The sequence below is a fragment of the Electrona antarctica genome (genome assembly GCF_951216825.1).
Source record: "Electrona antarctica genome assembly, chromosome: 1".
In the NCBI taxonomy this organism is placed as follows: Eukaryota; Metazoa; Chordata; class Actinopteri; order Myctophiformes; family Myctophidae; genus Electrona; species Electrona antarctica.
In genome coordinates, this window is record NC_136806.1 from 20,064,405 (window position 1) to 20,085,113 (window position 20,709).

At 39.8% G+C, this 20,709-nt stretch overlaps 2 protein-coding genes across 3 annotated transcripts in view; both read left to right on the plus strand.

Annotated features, from left to right (window-relative positions):
• Positions 1 to 6,400: 6,400 nt before the first annotated feature.
• Positions 6,401 to 8,414, plus strand: nkx3-2 (NK3 homeobox 2). The gene is made up of 2 exons (XM_079500843.1): positions 6,401 to 6,987; positions 7,462 to 8,414. Exons 1-2 carry the CDS (start codon positions 6,609 to 6,611, stop codon positions 7,896 to 7,898), a joined length of 816 nt encoding a protein of 271 aa, XP_079356969.1. The 5' UTR covers positions 6,401 to 6,608; the 3' UTR covers positions 7,899 to 8,414.
• Positions 8,415 to 15,338: 6,924 nt separating this feature from the next.
• rab28 (RAB28, member RAS oncogene family) overlaps positions 15,339 to 20,709 on the plus strand; it is a 40,971-nt gene continuing 35,600 nt past the window's right edge. For both annotated transcript variants that reach the window (XM_079504686.1, XM_079504685.1), the window contains exon 1: positions 15,339 to 15,763. In XM_079504686.1, the coding sequence (XP_079360812.1) occupies positions 15,689 to 15,763 (75 nt within the window). In that variant the 5' untranslated portion in view covers positions 15,339 to 15,688. The remainder of the gene's footprint in view (positions 15,764 to 20,709) is intronic.

Here is a 20,709-nt window from a genome sequence, read left to right on the forward strand (position 1 = left end):
CAGTCAACGGCAATGCCAGACAACCGCACTTCAGTAGGCCTATAGGGAGAAAAGCCTTTTAAGATGTGCTTGAGCTACACTTATTGGCTATTGCGTGCAGGCCAAAGGCAGATGAAAGCTCATTTGTCAACACAGCAGTCCCAGAAATCAACTATTTATCTTGTCTACACACTATCTACAGTGGACTAGCTGCCCTGCTAAAGTGCTTCTGTGGTTCTGCTTCTGTGGAGCCAGAAATGTTGCCAGTATGAGCTTCCAAGAAGAGGAGGCAGGAGGGCCCTCCTTGCAGCGACCGCTCTCCCCTTGTCTCTTGGCTCCATTTACAAGTATTAAGTGTGTTGTCCCAAGGGTGCTTCCATTTAGTGGTCCATCGCATGCAAGGGTAATTTTTCTTTGGGAAAGGGGGAAAAAGATTCGGACGGTTCAATCGTTACTTAGGCGACTAAAAGCATACTTAAAGCTGGCAGGATACCCCCCCTATCCCACTGCACTTTTCAATGCTGAGGTTGATTAAGGCTGCTATCACAGTGGAGTAGATATGTGGAGAGAAATGCAGAGGACGTTTTGGGAGCATTTATTGCAAATGACTCTTGGCAGTAGTGCCCTCTCGTGTATTGCTCCATCTGAACACAATTTGGCAGCGAGTCTCGTGTAAGAGAGGGGGAGAATGGCGTGCAAGTGAGCCTCCTTCCTCATACCAGCACGCAAAGGTTCAAGACCTGTCATAAACACACCCTGATCAGGAGGGGAAACAGAGATGTTACCATGGTACCGTTACCGCATCAAGCACGATTTCTGCTTAACACACAAGATTAAATATATATTATATTATAATTTGGGAAATTGGAATGGATGAGGGCAGATATGCCTATTCGAGCTTCTGAGTAGCCTAGGCCTAATACTGTCCGTGTTAACCTTTTTCTTGTGATGGTGGGTGATGGAAGATTTTCATCTTTGCATTACATATAGACCTATTATCTGACACACCAAAGGTGTTATATTTTTAATGGTTAAAACAATAGGTTTTTTGTTATTAAACAGTTGAAGCTCTATATTCTGATAATTGATAATAATTAGGATAGGATAAGAATAATTGCTATATTGGCACTTTGGATAATAACATCATATCCTGTGTTTGTAAAACTGATTTTCAGGATCTCCCTATATCTGCCCAGATTGTTAATAAACAGAAAATACATTTTCAGCTGCAGGTTGCCAATTTCATCAGATTCATCAGCTTTAAATGTATTGGGTTGTTTCAATTTTATCTGCTCACTCTTTGTGTTATCACTTGTTTGGATCCTTTATATGAGTTCTTTCTCCTGATTGGATAAAACTGTCATCCCTGTCTGAAATGTATTCTGTTTATTAAAGAGCTGGAGAGAGATATATACTGAACAAACACTAGGCCCTATAGCAATTATTACTATATCATGATATAGAATAGAATATAGCCTATAGGGTATATAGCCTATGGCCTACTCCCTGACAACTTTATGACAGTGATTCATCTTTCCCAACCAGCAGGGGGCGCCCTCGTGTAATCTCAAACAACTTCCCCTATTTTACTTATGATGATCATGTGATGTTCCATTTAACTTCCCCACCAGTCGCGTAATTAATATCGTATAGGTATGGTGATATTTTACTTAGTAGCCTATACTTAGGCCTATTATCATGACAATTTGAACGAAACTGAAATTAATGTAGGCCTTGACTTTGATTTATCAATGACAGATATAGACTATAGACTAGAGTTTACTCAAGAGCAATCACAGGTTCAGAGCCTATATACATTTTTGAAATATGTTTCACATTTTCATTGTAATCGTTATCATTATAGCTTATATGTTCCGTCCGTGCCTGCAGACTGCAGTTAAAGGACCGCTTCACCACTTTTCAACCTATCTTCGTATAATTGGTCCTCTTGTTCATGATAAAATAGCACTTTTTTTTCTCCATTCGGTCTGCATGTGTCTCATGATGTGGGCAGTTCAGAAACCCATCTTCCAGTGACAATGTGACATCATATATGCAGATTTTCTTTTTATTTTATTTTTTTAATGTTTAGATTTTTATTATCGTGAGAACTGTGCACAGTTCATATAATGGAACAGTACATAATAATGGAAGCCATGGCTCCATTATCGCATTGCAACTTTTCAGGAATAAAAAGCCTGCCTGTTTCTTAGCTTGGAATTCCCCATCGATGATGTCACTGGCATAGGTTTCTGAACTGCCCACAGCCCTCATGAGACACAGACTGATTTTTTGTTGGTATTTTATCATGAACATTATAGCGAGGTGAGGACAAATTATATGAAGATAGGTTGAAAAGTGGTGAAGTCGTCCTTTAAGCTTTAAGGTTGGTTTCCCCATGCTGAGAAATAAGCTATTATGGAAAATTTGATATTAAAAAATCAAGTTTCACAATTTTGGGGACTCAAAAGTGCATGAGAGAAAATCAAATTTCCTTTAAATTGAAAATCCCCGGACCCAATGAAATAGTCTATATATTTCGCTGACCTTTCGTTAATTCGTTGCCCTCGTAACTTTTATGATGCTGTTGATGAATATTTGCTCCATAACAAACGCCTAAAAGTAAAACATATGCTTTCAGAAGAGTGTCCGAATGAAAACACGTTGTCAGTGTTTTTTGGTTGTCTCCCTTTTTGAATCACAGCTTGTGGTCAAGTGCCCTATATTTAGCTTCGATCATAATCGTATTGTTTCTGTCTGTCTGTCTGTCTGTCTGTCTGTCTGTCTGTCTGTCTGTCTGTCTGTCTGTCTGTCTGTCTGTCTGTACGTGTTGTGCAGTGCACGTTCTTTTATGACAAATGATGTATATATACCCCGTCAGTTCACGGGGTATAGGCCTATATTAAAAGGGTCACCAGAGATTTCGACCCAGGACTATTCGACCCGGACCATTCGACCCGCTCTCGACCCGCTTGGACCTGACTTTTCGACCCGGACCGCGAGAGAGAGAGACAGAGAGAGACATAGAGAGAGAGAGAGAGACAGAGACATAATAATAATAATATGTACATTGATTTACCAAACAATTATTGTGTTGGTGTTTTTATTTACCAAACAATTACAAAGCTAATGGAGGCTAATGGAGGCTAATGGAGGTGATCAACGATCACATTCCTAAGGCTAGCAGCCACCATCCTCATCCCCATAGCAGAGTATGACGTTTTTTGCTAGTGGGGTTTTGTGAATAATCACATGAAGTATAAAAGTATGATATATAAGAAAAGTTATAGCTATAATGGTAATGCCTTTATTGATTGTATGCTGTGATTTGAATACACTATATTTTGTCATTCAGTCATAAAGTGACGTTCAGTCTACACATTAGCAGCAGCTCTGTGTTGTCTGACAATTATTCTTGCACTCATTTTATTCTCCCATATAGAACGACACAATGTAACATAGCTCTGTTTACACAATGCTGTACCCCCCTCCAACTGTATATGTTCCCCATCTTAAATCTTGACATGAAGTATAAAAGTATGATATATAAGAAAAGTTATAGCTATAATGGTAATGCCTTTATTGATTGTATGCTGTGATTTGAATACACTATATTTTGTCATTCAGTCATAAAGTGACGTTCAGTCTACACATTAGCAGCAGCTCTGTGTTGTCTGACAATTATTATTTTACACTGCCCTGTTTTGTCAAATAAAATAACAGTTACGTTAATTCATTTCACCTCTTGTGTTGTGTTTAATGATGGGGACTACTGTAGATCTGCTACTTTTCAAATGATTTTAGAGGAGAGAAGGACAAAACAGACAACATTACAATAAGGCATACATTATTATTTCATTTAGAAAAGAAGGTTTACAAAAAAACCTTCTTAAAAAAGTATGCAACTGGGGGAGCATGCTTACAATATTTACTCTCAAATATACTCAATCTTAATCACCACCGTCACCTTGTACTCTACTACCCTCTAGGGGTTACACCGTTTGTCTGTTTTCTGTTTTTATGTTTTGTGTGAGGACTGCGGATGAAAATTAGCATCTTTGCTAATCCCGGTGTATTTACGTTCATGTGACGTTCATTAATATGCTCTGTCCTGTCTAAATAAACAAATAAAGTAAAGTAAAGTAAAGATAATTCGACCCGGTAAAAACGGGTCGAACGGACTCGAATTTGCGGTTGGTCGAATAGTCCTGGGTCGAAATCTCTGGTGACCTATTAAAAGCACAACAACTGTGTGAATGTTTGCAATGAAAATCCATGTTTATGAATTAACACAATACGTTTTATTCTATTTTAGAGCACTGGAAATAAATTGATACATTACCTGGAAATTCAAATTGTCAAGTTGTGCTCGATCAGCTAAATGTCAATAATAAATCAATCGTAAACTGGAGGTTATTCTGTTCGGCGGCCAGTGGCCACTAGATGGTATAATGTTTGCATGCAACAGTTTGCCTGATGTTTGTTTAAAGGTTACCGTATTCCATCATTGGCATAAACTTAAACTATACTTTTAAAGAGCATCATTATTTGTTACAAGTTGCTGAAGAAAACGTATATATATATATGCCTATATGCCCTTATGCTTTTTTGTTTGTTTTTTCAAACATTTTCAAAAATATTCAAAGCAGCCGATCTATACAAGTTCAGAATTGCAAGTTTTGCAACACAGTGTGACCTTGTAGATCTGCTATTTTTTAATATAAATGTTATATGTATAAGTTAAAAGTTGTTATAAGACCTTTTTAATATCTTAAATATGCAGGCATAATGAAATTCAAGTGCTATGCAGTATAGGCTATAAATATGTCAGGACTTAAATGTGCTGCTATAATGTTCTCCTCGGATGTGAAATGACACGGACAGCCCGGCCCAGATTAAATCCTGGCTGGCCAGCATTTATTTTGAAGAGAGGGAAATTCAACTTTTATAAATAAAACCCCCCGGGAAATGGGAGAAAGAAAGCTGTTTTATTTTTCCTATACACAGAAGCTCATTTTGGCAAAATCTCTGGAAACAATCTGTTTAATGTTATAGGACAGTATAGCGCCATTTCACTAATAATATAAAATTAAACTACAAAATAAATTCTATACTTCAGAGATCAACGCCATCAGGTTATCCTGTTTAAATCCCTTATCGCTACTTCGAAATTACTTGTATGATAGCTCATGTAATCATGTTAAATATTATACAGTCATGCTCACATTCAAGTCATATTTGACATTTTCTTGAAATTATAATTTATAATGGTTTGCATATTTGCCAATAATTAGGCTATTATTATTATTATTATTATTATTATTATCATAACGATGCATCTGATATTTTCATAAAATAAGTGTATCGTAGGTGATTGTTTAAAATCAATTTCGTATGGATGAAGTCAATAGCTTCATTGTTTTAGCTGTATAGTCGCAATCATATCTTGTATATAATAATAAACAGCTACAGCCTATATAAGTAACGTTGTGAAAAAAGTGAATCCATGCGTATTCAAGTCATTGCGTAGTTGGTAGTTAGTTGGTGGCATAACATTTTAAAGTTGTAAAGACAAATACTTTGATATGTGCAGCGCAGCCTTTCAATGTTATAGTTGACTTCATAACGTACGTATCGTCGTATCGTCATGCATGATGCATTCACAGCAAATATTGCTTAAACAAATACCGTAGCCTACATGCACTTGACCTGCAGTCCTGCACGTCGATTAAAGTTGTGCAGCTTCTTCAAACTTCGCGCAGTTGATGAGTGTGAATGTGTGATTAAAGCATGCAGGTTTGATTATTTTAGTGTAGCAGCAAAGATGCAAGAGAGATGGTGATAAATCCGTTGAAAGGTCACGAGCTGGATCGGAACCCAATTAAGGCATGTGCATGCCCTCTGAAACATTGAAAGAGACAGCACTGTAAGATATTGCAGCTGACGTCTGACATGTTTTATATTTTCCATGTGTCCAATATTTTATGCACATCAACAACATGCATGCCAAATAAATGAATCACATGTGCCCTTGGCCTTACCTTTTAATCTGGATTTGCTCTCAAACATGCCAATTGATTAATACATTGAAGCCAGTGGTTTGGGCCTATAGGTGAGGCTGATTTTGTTGTGAGCCACTGAATGGTGCCCGAAATGTCAGCAACGAAAATTCATCACTTTACGCAGTATTACGCATTAGATACTTCGCCGAATTGTTTGGACGATGAAGGGTTAAACTTTAAAAGAAGACTTATTTATTGTTCTGACATGCCACAGTGGGACGTCGTTTATCGCGACCAATCGCCACGCGGCTTCCCCCTGCTCTTATCCAATGGGAATGAGAGAGGAGTCCCTGTCAGTCCCAGGTGAGGCTGGATGGTAGAACTGGGTGAAAAGGAAAGGAAACGGGAGTGATCCGAGGCTGATGGCAGACTAGAGCGCTGCGGAGAACAAGCATCGGACTTTGGGATATGCAAAAAACTTTCCATCGCTTCTCCTGCGAGTGTGCAATGAGGAGACCAACTGTGGATGAAGAAAAGCAGCGCTGCGCGAGGAATACAATGTGGATGAATTGACATCGCTCCGGCTGACACTTATTAATATACGGACAGCTTTTTTTGTTTTTGAAAATGGCCGTTCGTAGTAACTCATTGATGCCTTTTTCCATCCAAGCCATTTTGAACAAAAAAGAAGACAGTCGACACTTGCCAGATTTGGATATGTGCTTCTCCAAGAGCGCGTGTTGGAAAATATTTGGGGAAATGAACAATGCGCCGGAGGACTTTGCCGCTGCGTGTAGGAGCGACGAAGGGGCTTGCGAGCCCAGCGACCAGAAAAGTTACGACTCGGACTCGGGTCTGAGCGACGACAATGACAGCAAGACGACTGCCGTCTGTAAATCAGAGAAAGACGTAGACCCGGCCTCGGACGTTCTGGAAGAGACGGACCACGAATCCACGGCAGTCGACAACCCAAAGGGTCTCAGTGACTGTGAGCCCAGTGTTTCGGGTAAGTGAAATACACAACGATCATTTACACCTTTATTGGTGTAAATGTCAGTAAGTTGTTTATTATGTTTTTGTGTAGGCCTGTTTGCTTTATGTATAGGCTAGCTATTGGAACGATACATTCTGGTTGGCTATTCGAGATTCGACATCATATTGACAAGGGGGAATTTTACTGTGGATTTTTACGCACGAAAGTATGGCTCATCGACATCGCCAGGCAGCCTGTTGAACGACAACCACAGTTCTTTCACGTTTTATTTAATCAAATCGGGAGCATGTTGGGGTTGTTTTCACTGATTGTAGGCATATAATTAATTGTAGGCATATTACATATGCGGCTTTATCTTGCATTGACCCTAATTCTCATTGAATTCGAGTAATAATTTGCATAGCATGCCGCTGTTCAGTGTATAATCTGCCACAGGAAACACCATAAAAGTCTGAACAACTCGTATCATTTCCCCACTGCTTTCAGATCCCAACAACCTCGACGAGGGCAGTTGCGATAAAAGTTCCGATCAGCCCAAACAGAGGAAAAAGCGCTCGCGAGCCGCCTTCTCCCACGCGCAAGTGTTCGAGCTCGAGCGGCGGTTCAACCACCAGCGGTACCTCTCCGGCCCCGAGAGAGCGGACCTCGCCGCCTCGCTGAAGCTCACGGAGACCCAGGTCAAGATATGGTTTCAGAACCGCCGGTACAAGACGAAACGGCGCCAGATGGCCGCCGATTTGATGGCGTCCGCCCCGGCGGCTAAGAAAGTGGCGGTGAAGGTTTTGGTCCGGGACGACCAGAGACAGTACAGCCCCGGAGAGCTGCTGCGCCCCCCGCTGCTCTCCCTGCAGCCGTCCTACTACTATCCCTACGCGTACTGCTTACCCGCGTGGACACTCTCCGCTTGTGCCGGGAATCAGTGAGAAACTATTTATTTTTTAATTCCTCTGGAAATCAACGCGAATAATGACTAATATGAAGGGAAGGGAGTGGCTGAGTATATAAACTGCACATCAGCTCAACCAATGTCACCGAAATGAACTGCCTTGTGTTTACTAGAGTGAAAATATCACTTTTTGCTGGTATAATAGTGCTGACATCACCAGAACATTGTTGCAGAATGTTCAGGCCTTCTATTATATGCGTCTTCCTACCTCTGCAATGATTTGGAAATAAGCATTTTCATTGACTTTTCAAATTACTCTGTTACCGTTTCCCCCCCTCGCTGTCTTTGTAACGGTGAGTTTTTCAGCACTTTTGAGCACATAGTGTGGGCTTGTACAGTATTGTTGTAGGCCTATCTCAACCTGAAAACAATGGCAGGAACGGACTGACCATGCAGCGAATTCATATTGAAATGTACCTATTTTCTATTGTGTAAATTGTTTGTTTAGATCGAAACCAAATATTAAAACATATCAGGCATTGCTATATAACTTTATGCCATTCTTGTTTTGACATTTTATTACGAGTTTTAATATACATAGGCTATACATATTTATACATGCATAAATGCACACACGCACGCACGCACGCATGCACGCATACACACACACACACACACACACACACACACACACACACACACACACACACACACACACACATGAGTGTCAGTCAGATTATAACAATATATAATCAACAACAATTTATTGTTTAACTTTTAACACTTTGGTTGAACACTGAATGATGTTGAAAGACGGGTTTGTCAGTTTACATGATATGGTTAACTCAAATGTACAGACTGCATTTCAACAATCATCTCTGCAGTTATAGCATTCTTGCAATCCAATAACAACATCTGAAAAAGCGGCATGTGCTCGGCATTGATCTCGCTATAGGGTTAACGAAAATGATTCAGAAATTTCCATAGAGACTTTATGACTTTATGCCCCCAAATTTGGATTATTTACATCAGCTCTGTAAATTAAAAAAAATCACACCCGTGTGAAGTGAGGGGCGCTAATATATTAAAGTCTAACTCATGTTGATTAGGTGATGTAATGGTGATGTAAAACAAACGGTGCTAACACATTAAACGCCATTAACAATAAAGAGACAATATGACGTCAATTTTCCCTTCATTGTCAATGCGTTTAATAAATCAACTTTGAACTAAAGACAAACCTGTGTATAGGAGGGGCTGCATGGCGCCCTCAAAAAAGAAAGGAAAAAGGATAACCTATATGGCCTTTTCGCCACCTGCAGCAAAAATAATCTGCTATAGGGCATGCACCACTATAGCAAACTGTTCTGTTTCATGTTTCTCTCTCAAAATGAACACAGTATATCTTTACCACAAAGTTGCCACTATGCCAGTCCAAATCAGTGTTTTACATTGAAGCTGTCTTGTAGCTAAGGCTTCCTTCCCAAACGGGCCTGTCAAACAATGATTAATGACTCTGTATTTCCCGGGCAGGGTGAACTGACAGGGACCTTAGCGGAGTGTGTCAACACAAGGACAGGAGGAGTATCCGAGGGTTAAGAAGGCCTTGTGTCACCGAGGCTACATTTTACTGGCCTAATGGAGAAACAAGTTCACATTGCGATTGTTTGCAGACACAGCCCGTAGTGCGCCTATAGGCCATATATTGATTATACTCACCTGATTTTTGCAACAGAAAAACGTGTAAAGGTAAAGTCCCCTATATACAACAAGTGGAATTGACATGGCATTGGCAATGAAAACCTTATAGGATATAACTGAAAAGTTGCAAACAGGCTCCGACCCCATGCAGGTGCGATCTGCGAGGAATATACAGTAGGCCTATATGTCCCGAATTCCCTGCATTGTTTGACAATTTCTCGTGGATGCTCAAAGCCGTCAGCAAACGGTGTCCTCAGTCAAGGCATGGGCATCGAACGTATATGCCCGATTCAGTATAAGTTTGATTGTCCATTTTGTTCAACTGTGCACTGCTGTCAGTGCTGTGCGCAACTTTAACGCCCAACTTGGTGTTCAACTTTGCGCCACTCTGCTGTAGAAGAAACAGCCTACGTGGCCAGTTGGCCACTCTGATCGCTGCCCCATGCCGTGCATGCATCTACGTTTAACACGATGGAAACACTGGCCTATACCATTCCTGTTGAACGGAGACTGCATGGGCCTAGTGCCTATACTTCGAATGTGTCTTGCCAGATGCGTAATCCCCCATCCCTCCCAAAGGTCACCTCCAGCGACAATGATGCTCTTTATGCGCTGCTTCGCAGATGGATATTGAAGACGACGGTCCCAGTACCACGTGCACGGTGCACGCATCACGGTCCCTCCTCTCCATGCCTGCATGTACGGAGACATATCTGATATAAATATACCGGCTGTTTTTCTTTTCGACCTATCTATGATCGCTGAAATGCAAACACCCCCATAGGTGTGCATTAGTCCCATTCCATTGTCCATTATTTTTTGTTCGCTTGCGTGGATTTTGTGGGAAATATGGCATATAGATCTGTTGACTGAGTATAGGCCTGCTAGGCCTGACGTGAAACGAAGAGTGGAAGCTTCCTGAAAATGTCGTAATTTAGCAGCTTATAGCAGTTTATTTCAAGATGTTAATCAGAGTAGACCTTACATCAGATTCAGAATATTTAGATGGTCCGGTCGTTTCCATTGACGCTATTAATGCCTTATAACCGCAGTTCCATTACTTTTATTTCTTATTATATTTTACATTATCACCATTTAACAGACATTTATTCCCGCAGTCATTTGAGCGAACGAGCCCTGCATATTTCACGTTCTAAATTATTTTCCCCCTACAAACAGTGCCTGGTTTTTATGATCTGGCGAGTCAAGGACAATTGACACTTGTAATGAGCCATAATCATGGACATTAGCCTATTTTCTTTCTCAAAGAGACATGTTCCAGTTGTTGTATCATATGTTGCAGTATAGTAGCAAAATTGAAATTTAATATACACTTTGGACTCATACATAAATTCCGTATGACTTATTGGTGCAGCTAACTGAATGTAACGCATGTAATACTTTAATTATCAGCCTACCCTGCTAAACAAAGAGGTTACATTGGCTATATATATTCAGATAGGTGCACCTGCAAAATTGAATGCAATTGGAAATGCTCAAAGTATTACTCATTCAGTTTCACATCACAAGAAATTTGGCCAAGAAAATGTGAATTGTTATTTTTGGTGATGCTATCCGCGCGCTTTTTGTTTTTTCTTTCTTTCTTTTTTGCACTCCAGCCGGTAGCCTACATCGTTTTATATGTTGGCTATGAAAAAGTATATGGGCCTATATGGATGATTGGTGCCGGTCGTATAGAATACTTTTATTTTAAGCGACAAAACAACCAGTGTTATAAACAAAACGGGCTATACGATATATGGGCCTATTTTGTTGGGGAATGGATAGACCTATACGTTTTTCGTATAGGCTTTAGAAATTGGATAGCAATCTGAGAGAGGCATGGAACGCATCAGAGATGTTGTGGTCGGCGTTCGGTGACAATTTTAACTGTGTTCACATGTTTAAAGTATCTCAAATCTAGCCTAGTTAAGTTATGTTAAGTTATATTCCACCACAAATACACGCACCACATCCCAGGCTAACACATTTACCATGCATACACACATAACACATACACACACAAATACCCTCCTCCATATTGGCCTATTCTGTAAAACGTGCACGCATTGTGGTCTTTTATATAATATAATCAACATATAACTGTCGTTCTGTTTTTAATGTTTGGACTATTGACAATTTAAATAGACCGCATGGTCTGACATATAAATGCTAAACGAAAACAATATCGGCTCGTATTACATTAATAGAAATTGGTTTGTACCGGTTAAATAAAATAACAAAAACAACAATAATAATAATTGGCTGGTTATGGGTATTTCAATAACAATTAGGTGCCTACACATTATATGAGCCCATGATTGTAACGTCAATTGATTGTGAAATCAATCAAAATTGTAGCCTGGGTCCAGCCCATAGACCCACTCTCTGAGTGGACTGCAGCTTCAGAGTCGGATAATCAAGGCTATCAAAATTGTATATTATTTAATATTGCAAATGTATGATCAGCGATCTGTTCAATGAATGACAGATATTCATGAAACTACAAATCCGGCGCAAAGCAGGGTCAAGTCATTTTACGGTTATATATACAATAGTAAAAATAAAAATGAATGGCTAATGATTTGTGTGATTATTAATTAATCCGTTATTGTGCTTCATTCTAACCTTTAAGAAACAGTTTAACATAAGCCAGGCCTACAATCAGAAAGATGCAAAAACACGTCAGTTAAGGTTTAATAGCCATCAGGTCTAAAATTATCGAAATATTCCGAACAAGAAGGGATTGATTGTGTGATCTTGTAAGCTTGTAAGAAGAATTACCGTAAAGCCTTTAAATTCTTTTGGAGTAAACTCCCTGGGAAGTTGTCAGTCATACGCACCCCCATGAGTGTGTTGGACTATACTGACCTGACAGTCACTGCCACCTGCTTCAAAGTGCTCCAGGTGCAAATTCTTCTTCATCCCCCATACATGATATGTAGCTCCAGCAACGTGCTCTTTCATTCGCAATAAAAGGAGTGTGAAAGATGAAGGCTCTGATGGAACTCCCAACTTTTTGAAAACAGTCAAGCTCAAATATTTTTTCATTGCAAGCATTAAATGCAGGGGTATAAGTAACACGCACGCACGCACGCACACGCACGTGCACGCACGCATACACACACACACACACACACACACACACACACACACACACACACACACACACACACACACACACACACACACACACACACACACACACACTCAGGGTTCTACATTTCATTCATTTCTCTCTTAAATTTGAATAAGTTATGAAGTTGTTTAGAATGACAGGATTGTTGGAAATTATCTATTTAGAAACAAATTGTGCATCTGAAGAACATTTCTGGAAAATAAACTCTTTTGATCTGTTTCTGTTCTGTTCCTTTACTAAAATTAAAATAGTCTACATTGTTTTTCTTTCTTTTTGTAGAAGATGTAGTATATGAGTTGCCGATAAGTCCATTGCATTTTGAGTTATTTGAGTTGCAGAAGCAAATATTTTTGTTTTTTCCTGTTTTTTTGGTCTAGTCTTAGAAGACATAATACAATATACAATACTTCATAAGAAATGTTATTTGGATACATTATTATGTTATAGTTCTTCAAGAGCCGTCAATTTAAGAATGACATGTGTTCAAACATTCCATTTCACTTTGGCGGGCTTTTCATTCATGTTTGGATTAAGGACTTAATTGGCTTTGAAACAATACTAAATAATTTACAAGTAATTATAGAACAGAGATAAACCCGCCTATATATTCCTCATATGTGCACAGTCTGAGTCTTAATATAACTGAGAGTATATACAAATGTACCTTAGGTGATGTGAAGGACCTTGAAAACTGATGACTCTCAAGGTCTGACACACATCAAGGTGAGCTCCAATAATCTTACTCTCTTATAATTACCTACTATAATTGGGATGTAATTGTGTAACAGTATATAAATAATCTGAATCTATGCTATTGGGTTAGTTAAATTAACCAAAAAGCAAATACAATATTTAAAAAATATTATACTTTATATCGGAAGGGAATCATTTACATAGGGCTAAAAGTGCTGCATGCTTACTGGTATACTTGACAGGTTTCGTCCCTCACAGAGCTATTTGGAGTGTAAACTGTTCAGAGGCTGTTATGATACCCTGACCCATGGACAGAGTTGTATCAATTTCTGGTCATCCTTCTATACATGTAAAAATGTCAGCTCCTCTACAACAAAATAGCCCAAAAATGAAACTCAGGAAAGAGCAATAATAACTGTAGGCTACAAAAAAAACATATCAATTGCATAAAGAAGGGTTTTGTTCAGGTGCTGTGCACATGGGTCCTCATTTGTGTATATATTTATATATCCGCCCACTGTGTACACACTATATACAATATTATACACTATAACAGCCATCTGCATCGCTTTGCAGTTGAGAGTAATGCACTGCAGTTCTCGAGTCGTGCCAGGCAGTGATGCTTCCCGTTAACACACTTAAGATGCTCTCATGGTGCCCCAGCTGCCCTATACTTCTACTGTATACATAAGCCACCTGAGGTGCAAGGGGTGTGGCTGTGTACACAATCACTATGGCCTGTGTTCTCTCCCAGGTGAGGTCCTTTGCCATGGGGTCCAGCTGAGGTGGGGGTGGCGGTGGGGGCGATAGTGATGGTGTCCTGCAGCCTGTCCTTTTTTCCTCTGGTCCACGATTAGCTCTTTGAGAGATTTTGTTCTCCGGGCACCACTGTGTCAGGCCACCTTGTTGTTGTTAGTGAGGTCAGTATAGTGATGTATCTCTAGGCTGCCACTGTTGGCCGTATAGTCTAGTATAGTCTAGTTTCCAAACCAAGGTGGTGTGTGCGTGGCCACACAGTGCAGTTAGTTAGACTAGAGGATAGGGGCCTCATACACAGACCTGGGGGGGTCCTGTCCTCATGTGTGAGGTAGAGATGTTACTTGGAGGCCATCTTCACATCGCTGACTCAACAGGAAGTCCAAGATCCAGTAACACAGGCATGGGGTTTATGTATAGATACTATAGATAGTTATGACTATTGACTATAATATATCAGGTTTATGTGGGGTGGAATACAGGTTTGGAAGCAGTATGATACTAGCCATAGCTTTTCAGATGATGAGGCACAGGTTTGATTGATTGATTCAATACTTTATTATCAGTTTGCAAAAAGTAGCCGACAGTGGTACGATTATACAATTATGCTAAAAGGATAAAAAAAAGCCATGAGGGTCCTCTCCTAATCTGTCCTAGGTAGAATGGTGATGTTTCTTCTTTTTATGCATTTGTCTACTGTAGAACTTTGAGATTCTGTGGAATGTAAAGTGCATTATGAATAAAATCCATTATTATTATTATTATTATTATTATTATTATTATTATTATTATTATTATTAATAATGTGCAATGTAGGCCAAGATGAAAAAGAACACCAGATCACCCTTACCAATAGGCTGTGTGTGTGTGTGTGTGTGTGTGTGTGTGTGTGTGTGTGTGTGTGTGTGTGTGTGTGTGTGTGTGTGTGTGTGTGTGTGTGTGTGTGTGTGTGTGTGTGCGCGTGCGTGCGTGTGCGTGCGTGTGTGTGTGTCCATGAGAGTGGGACACCTTGCTGGCTTGCTTTTTTATTTTATATATTTTTTTAAACGTTTTAGAATAATTATATGCATTACCATAATATTCATTGGTACAAAGCAGGCATGGCTATAAGCCTTTTCCAAGTTTTTTGAATTCTCAAACCATAGGCTCAAACTTTGACCTTTGTTGCTATAGCAACGACAACGCGTCATGGTAGGACGGGTCCATAGCAGTTAGCTAGCGGCACATGATTTATAATTGCTAACGTTCTCTATCTTTTAAATCGGAATTAATTAAAATATAAACATTCAGTGGACACTAAAATGTCATATCGTGGTCTCTGTCGTGCTCTGGGGTAGACGTGTTCATAATAGTATCTTTCTTTCACCGTGTGTGTGAGAAGTGAATGGATCATGCTGCAGTGCAGAGTCAAAATGGCGCTGGTGTGTGTTCATTTAATCCACCAGAGTAACTAACTACATTCAACAATTTGTGACTTCTTTATGTGGTTTTTTTGTGGGTGTGCGCGCAAAATAGTGGCACTATACTAGTTTAACGTCATGTCGGACTCTGAAGAGGAGAGCCACGACCGACAACTGAAAATAGCTGTGATCGGAGACGGTGCGTCTGGGAAGGTAAGGGCATCGTTCACAACACAACAGTGGAACGAACACATCCACCACGGAAAATTGACTTTTATTAAGCTCGGCTTGATAGAGCCTAGAGGCGTTATTATAATATATTTATGCAAGAGTGTCGCTCGACCCCCCCCCCCCCCAAAATGTCGCATATCAAAGTGACATTTATATTTTCAGTGGCGTGACGTCTGCGTCTCACTCAACAAATATTATGTATGCATTTTCAAAAGAAGAAATCTCGTCGGTCGATGAAACGTTAGAAAAAAAAAGAAAATGCATTATTTGAGAGCGACAATAATTAAAAGCCTGCAACCTGTTTTTCTAGTCACCATGGAGACCGACGCTAAATGTTAGCTGTTATGGCTAAAGCTATTAAGCTAGCTGGCATCATAGAGCGACCGTGAACCGTTATCCCCAGTGCATAGGTGCTAGAAACGCTCCACAGACAACAGTACTGCAGGTGCTAACTTGTGTGTCAGTGGCTTTGGCTCCCGAATGCTAACTAACCCGTTTAATACGGGTGTTTTCTCCACATAACAGTGACGTCGTCGTTTAGTATCGTTTTATTCTGTCGCTGCTGCTAAAACAGCCACTAATCTTTCTTTGTTTACATCAGAGTTGTTAACTGAAATGTCAGGACTGCAGTTTGTTGACATTAGACAAGACAGAAGTAGATATAGCAGCTAGAATATGAATGACCACACGATATTTATGAACTTCACAAAGAGTAGATTCATATGTACCTCGCAGGTAGTTAGTAATTGTAGTGTACAAAACGCCTGTGGTCTCCAAGGCTACTACTACTACTATAGTGTAACCTAAGCCCCAGGTAGCCAGTTTGAGAGTTACTGGATATGATTTTGCTTCTGTCTCAGAGTGATAGCCATAGATTTAAATCTTACACAAATCCTGTCTTCTAAACCTATTAAATCTACATGGACCGTCCTTAATCCATGTTGCATGTGCTGTTGAGAGGGTCACCTGCAGTGCTTTCAAGGGTGGTGCTGGTGGTATGTGTGTGTCAGTGTAGTACTGTGTCTACCTTGCCTAGTTGAGTTTATCGACATGATGCTGATTTCTTTTATACAGCTAGTCTTATCTTTCAATCATTCTTGATGAGTTATGAGTACACCCAAAATTGGAATATTTATAAAGTTAAGAATTGAAATGTAACATTTGTCATGTCACACGTTTACAGGTGTAAAACAGTGAAGGAAATTGTCGGTCTAAGCTCCATCGTTTTTGTCATTTCCATTAGAGAAAGGGAAGAAGAAGAAGGGGGGAAGAGAGATCAATAAAAACAAACCAACTGTCTACATAATTACATCAGTGTCTTGCTAGTTGCTAAATGTAAGGGAAACATTACGCGCACCTATTAGGGCTTATAGATTAATTTAAAAGAGGATGACTACAGCTTGATCATCCTGTTTTTTGTTGCTGTTACACACTACTTCTACTTTGTCAGTGAGGGTCACAGGTCACGACTCGGGACCTGAGACCCTAGCCCCATTTGGGGAAATAATGTCTGGACAACCCATCTGGAGAAAAAATTATGTTATTTGATTGAGCACATTAAAAGGGAAAGTGAGTTAGCCTACTGGCCTGCCAGATTAAGTAAATCTTCTCGCTAGCCAAGAGACCTAGCTGTAATGTCCTGCAAGATTCTCTGTTTTATCAACCATAATTTTTTCCATTCAACATAGTTTTATGCAATGTACAGCAATTAGGAGAAATACCTGCTGTTAAGTATTTTAAGCAGTTTGCCATCATTCTCCATTAATAGAAACTAGGTTTATTTCTAGAAATGTAGGCAATGTTGTTACAGGTATGCATATTCAAATCTGTATTAGAGGGCTAGCTCAGCTACAGAATTTAGCTTTACAATGATTTGAATAAGTTGGAAGTTTGGAACACAACCTAATATCCTAAAGCCTAATATCCTTGATATCCACTGATTTCCGGTGAGTTATTCAGTTATTTCCAGCATGTGAAACGACCGTTCAACATACATTAGTGCTGCACAATTAATCGAAAAAAGATCGACATCAAGAATGGTGCAGAACTAGTTGGCTGTCCAATTCATTTTAGTTACTCTTATGTTTAGAGAGAGACTTTAAGAAAGTCAAGCACTTTGATGTTGTCTCAAAGCCACAGTAGTTGGTTCCAGGTGCCACATTTTGAATCTAGTAATGTTCAGCAACTACAGACTAAAAACAACAAATATATTCATGGAAAAAATTAGAATCATTTGAGAATCGTGATCTCAATCCTTGTGAAGGAAAATCGAGATTCACATTTTGAGCAAGAATCGTGCAGCAATAGTTAAGTATACATTAGGCTTTATTAGGTTTGTATAGGCACTATTAGTTTATTATTATTCCTGGTTAAGGATTATTAACTTAATTGTAGGCTTCACCTACACCCCATAATGGTGGACCTTTTTCAAGGAACAGCACACCACATTGCTTGTTTTGTAATAAGGCAATGAGGGTGTCATGACAATACAGCTATATATCTTTGAATCCTCAAATGATTGAGTGTGTGGATGTTAAGGCGTTTTCTGAGACACTTTCAACTTTTCGAAGGTAATCTGTCCTCCTTCCTGTGGAAGCGAGAAAATTAATGTAGCAGTAATGGAGACACCCAATGAGAGGTAAAAGAAAAAAGAATGTTCTTATTCTGGAAGGTTGAAGTTTTTTTGGGGGGAGGCGGCCGGGGTGGGTGGTGGTGGTGTGGGGAATGGGCAGAGAACACACACAACTCAGTTCCCAGTAGATACGCTACATTAATAACCCCCCCGTCTCACTGCTGCCAGGTGTCAGTTCATCACTGTCCGAATGACTTACCTGCTTGTCTGTTTTGGGCAGAAAACAGGAGGGCCCCCTTACCCACACCCACCCGTTTTGACTAGGCACCACTGACTAACATCTTGAATGCAATTTCCCCCCCTTATTAATGTCAATTTACTGAGCAAATTGCAATCGGATCAGTTTTTCTTGGACCATTTTTTGGTGGTGTTTGTGCTTGTGGTTGGTTGTCCATTCAGAAATATGAGGAGATCTGTGAAGGCTTGTCCACCTGAGTGAGGTGTTTTTAAAATATGGAGGCTCATATGTTAGCGCTTCGGTTTGCAAAGCTTAGCCTAGTCTCCACCATTGCCCCATATTTCAAGCAGGTTTTAAGTCGTTTCTTTGTTTTTTCTGAATACTGTTTTCTTTCAAGGATTCGTTCTTAAGCCTCTATGATTTCATGCAACCAATTTCCAAATATATCTTTTTTCATGTTTAGTTCTTCATTTATACAACAAAACAATTCATCACAATTTCAACAAAGTACCAGAATGGTGATCTTTTAAGGCTGTCACCAGAAATAAAATCATAAGAATGCATAATCTTTTTCATGGCATTCATCCTGCAAAGAATGAGCTCCATCTTGCATCATTTGAAACATATTTGGGTTGCGTCACATCGACATGGACTGCTTGTCGGTTTTCCTTTCTTTCTCTCTCCCACCACTGTTGAATTTTTTTTTCACTGGAACTTCCCTCATTTCCCGGCACCGGTATCATTGGTAACCCTGTGCCGTTCTCTATTGGAGTGTCAGGATTACGCCAACTTTTACATTCGCGGGTTAGTCCCAATTGTGTGGTGGAAAAGAAGGACTACGAAGCGGGAGGGGAGCCAAGCTACTGGAATGCCAAGACAAATGGCCAGCTAGGCCAACGTGAGCATGTGGAATACATTTTTGCTGTCCGAGCGAGTTATTCCTCTGTTGTCGCTGATTGTTTGGGCTACTTAAATGGCCGATTTTCTCCTTGTTGCATCAGTCACCTCTTATAATTCTTCAATCACTCTAGAGCCAGTGACACACTGTATGCTGGGACAAGAGCCCATGGGCTGGTGAATTTTAAAAATAATTAGATGGCTAACTCATCCAATGTACAGCTCTAAAGACAGGTTCATCTGGAAAGCCATTGACCCTAAAGGTTAGCCTTAAACATTCAGTGTGTTGGGGATGGAATTCCAAGATTACTTTAGCAGATCCATGCTCGGATAAACTTTAAGGTTTGATATCAAAGGTGACAGTACTGAGGAAACCAAATTGGTCTCTTGCCTTAATTGAAGATTCAATTCAAGCCAAAAGTGACCTTAATTGTATTCCATTGTGCCTTAAAATCCTATCCTTTATTTCAAACATGTTTTGGCTGAAGCCGACGCACTTCTCAGGGTGAATGAAGGTAGACTGCTTTGTAGGGCTGAGTGAATGCTTTGTAGATTGAGTAAGAGTTAAGAATAACATTTTAGCAAAAAATTCCAGTGTCCTAATCTTTGCAGCTTGTCAATAATCTCTTTTAGCAACTGTGTTAGCAAAAGCCAGTTTTCTCAAAATTTGAATCATACTATTTTATCACATTTCAACAAGTACTTAGTACTTACACAGCGTATTTACAATACTTTTCCATAGGTTAATACACAAGTTAATACACTGGAATGAGGTCATTGTAAAGTAAAGTGCCACTGAATGTAGCGCAAATCCTCAAATCCTGAATGACTGTCAAGTAGCACATTAAATGCATTCGCTGCCACATGAAGACCAAGGAAGTCCCACTGTTACGGCTCTCTGCTATGTTTATGTAAGCTCACTGCTCTAAAGATAGCTAATAGACATGCAGCACTTTTTTCATCCTCATCCATCAAAATGAATTAAACTTGGCATGTCAAGACTCTGCACTGAATTCCCATGGATTTCAGGCGGGCCCCTAACATGCCATTTTTCTCCCGTCGTCTCGGGACACAACAGTGACAAGGAGTGATGGAGTGTTGTTGTAATTCGTGGCGATTATTGGGTCTGCAGTTTGACATGACACATTCCCCGACACCTGTTTTTGTAATTCACATAGATTTTTCACCGTCACACCCGTGACAAAGTTGTGAGACTCCTGC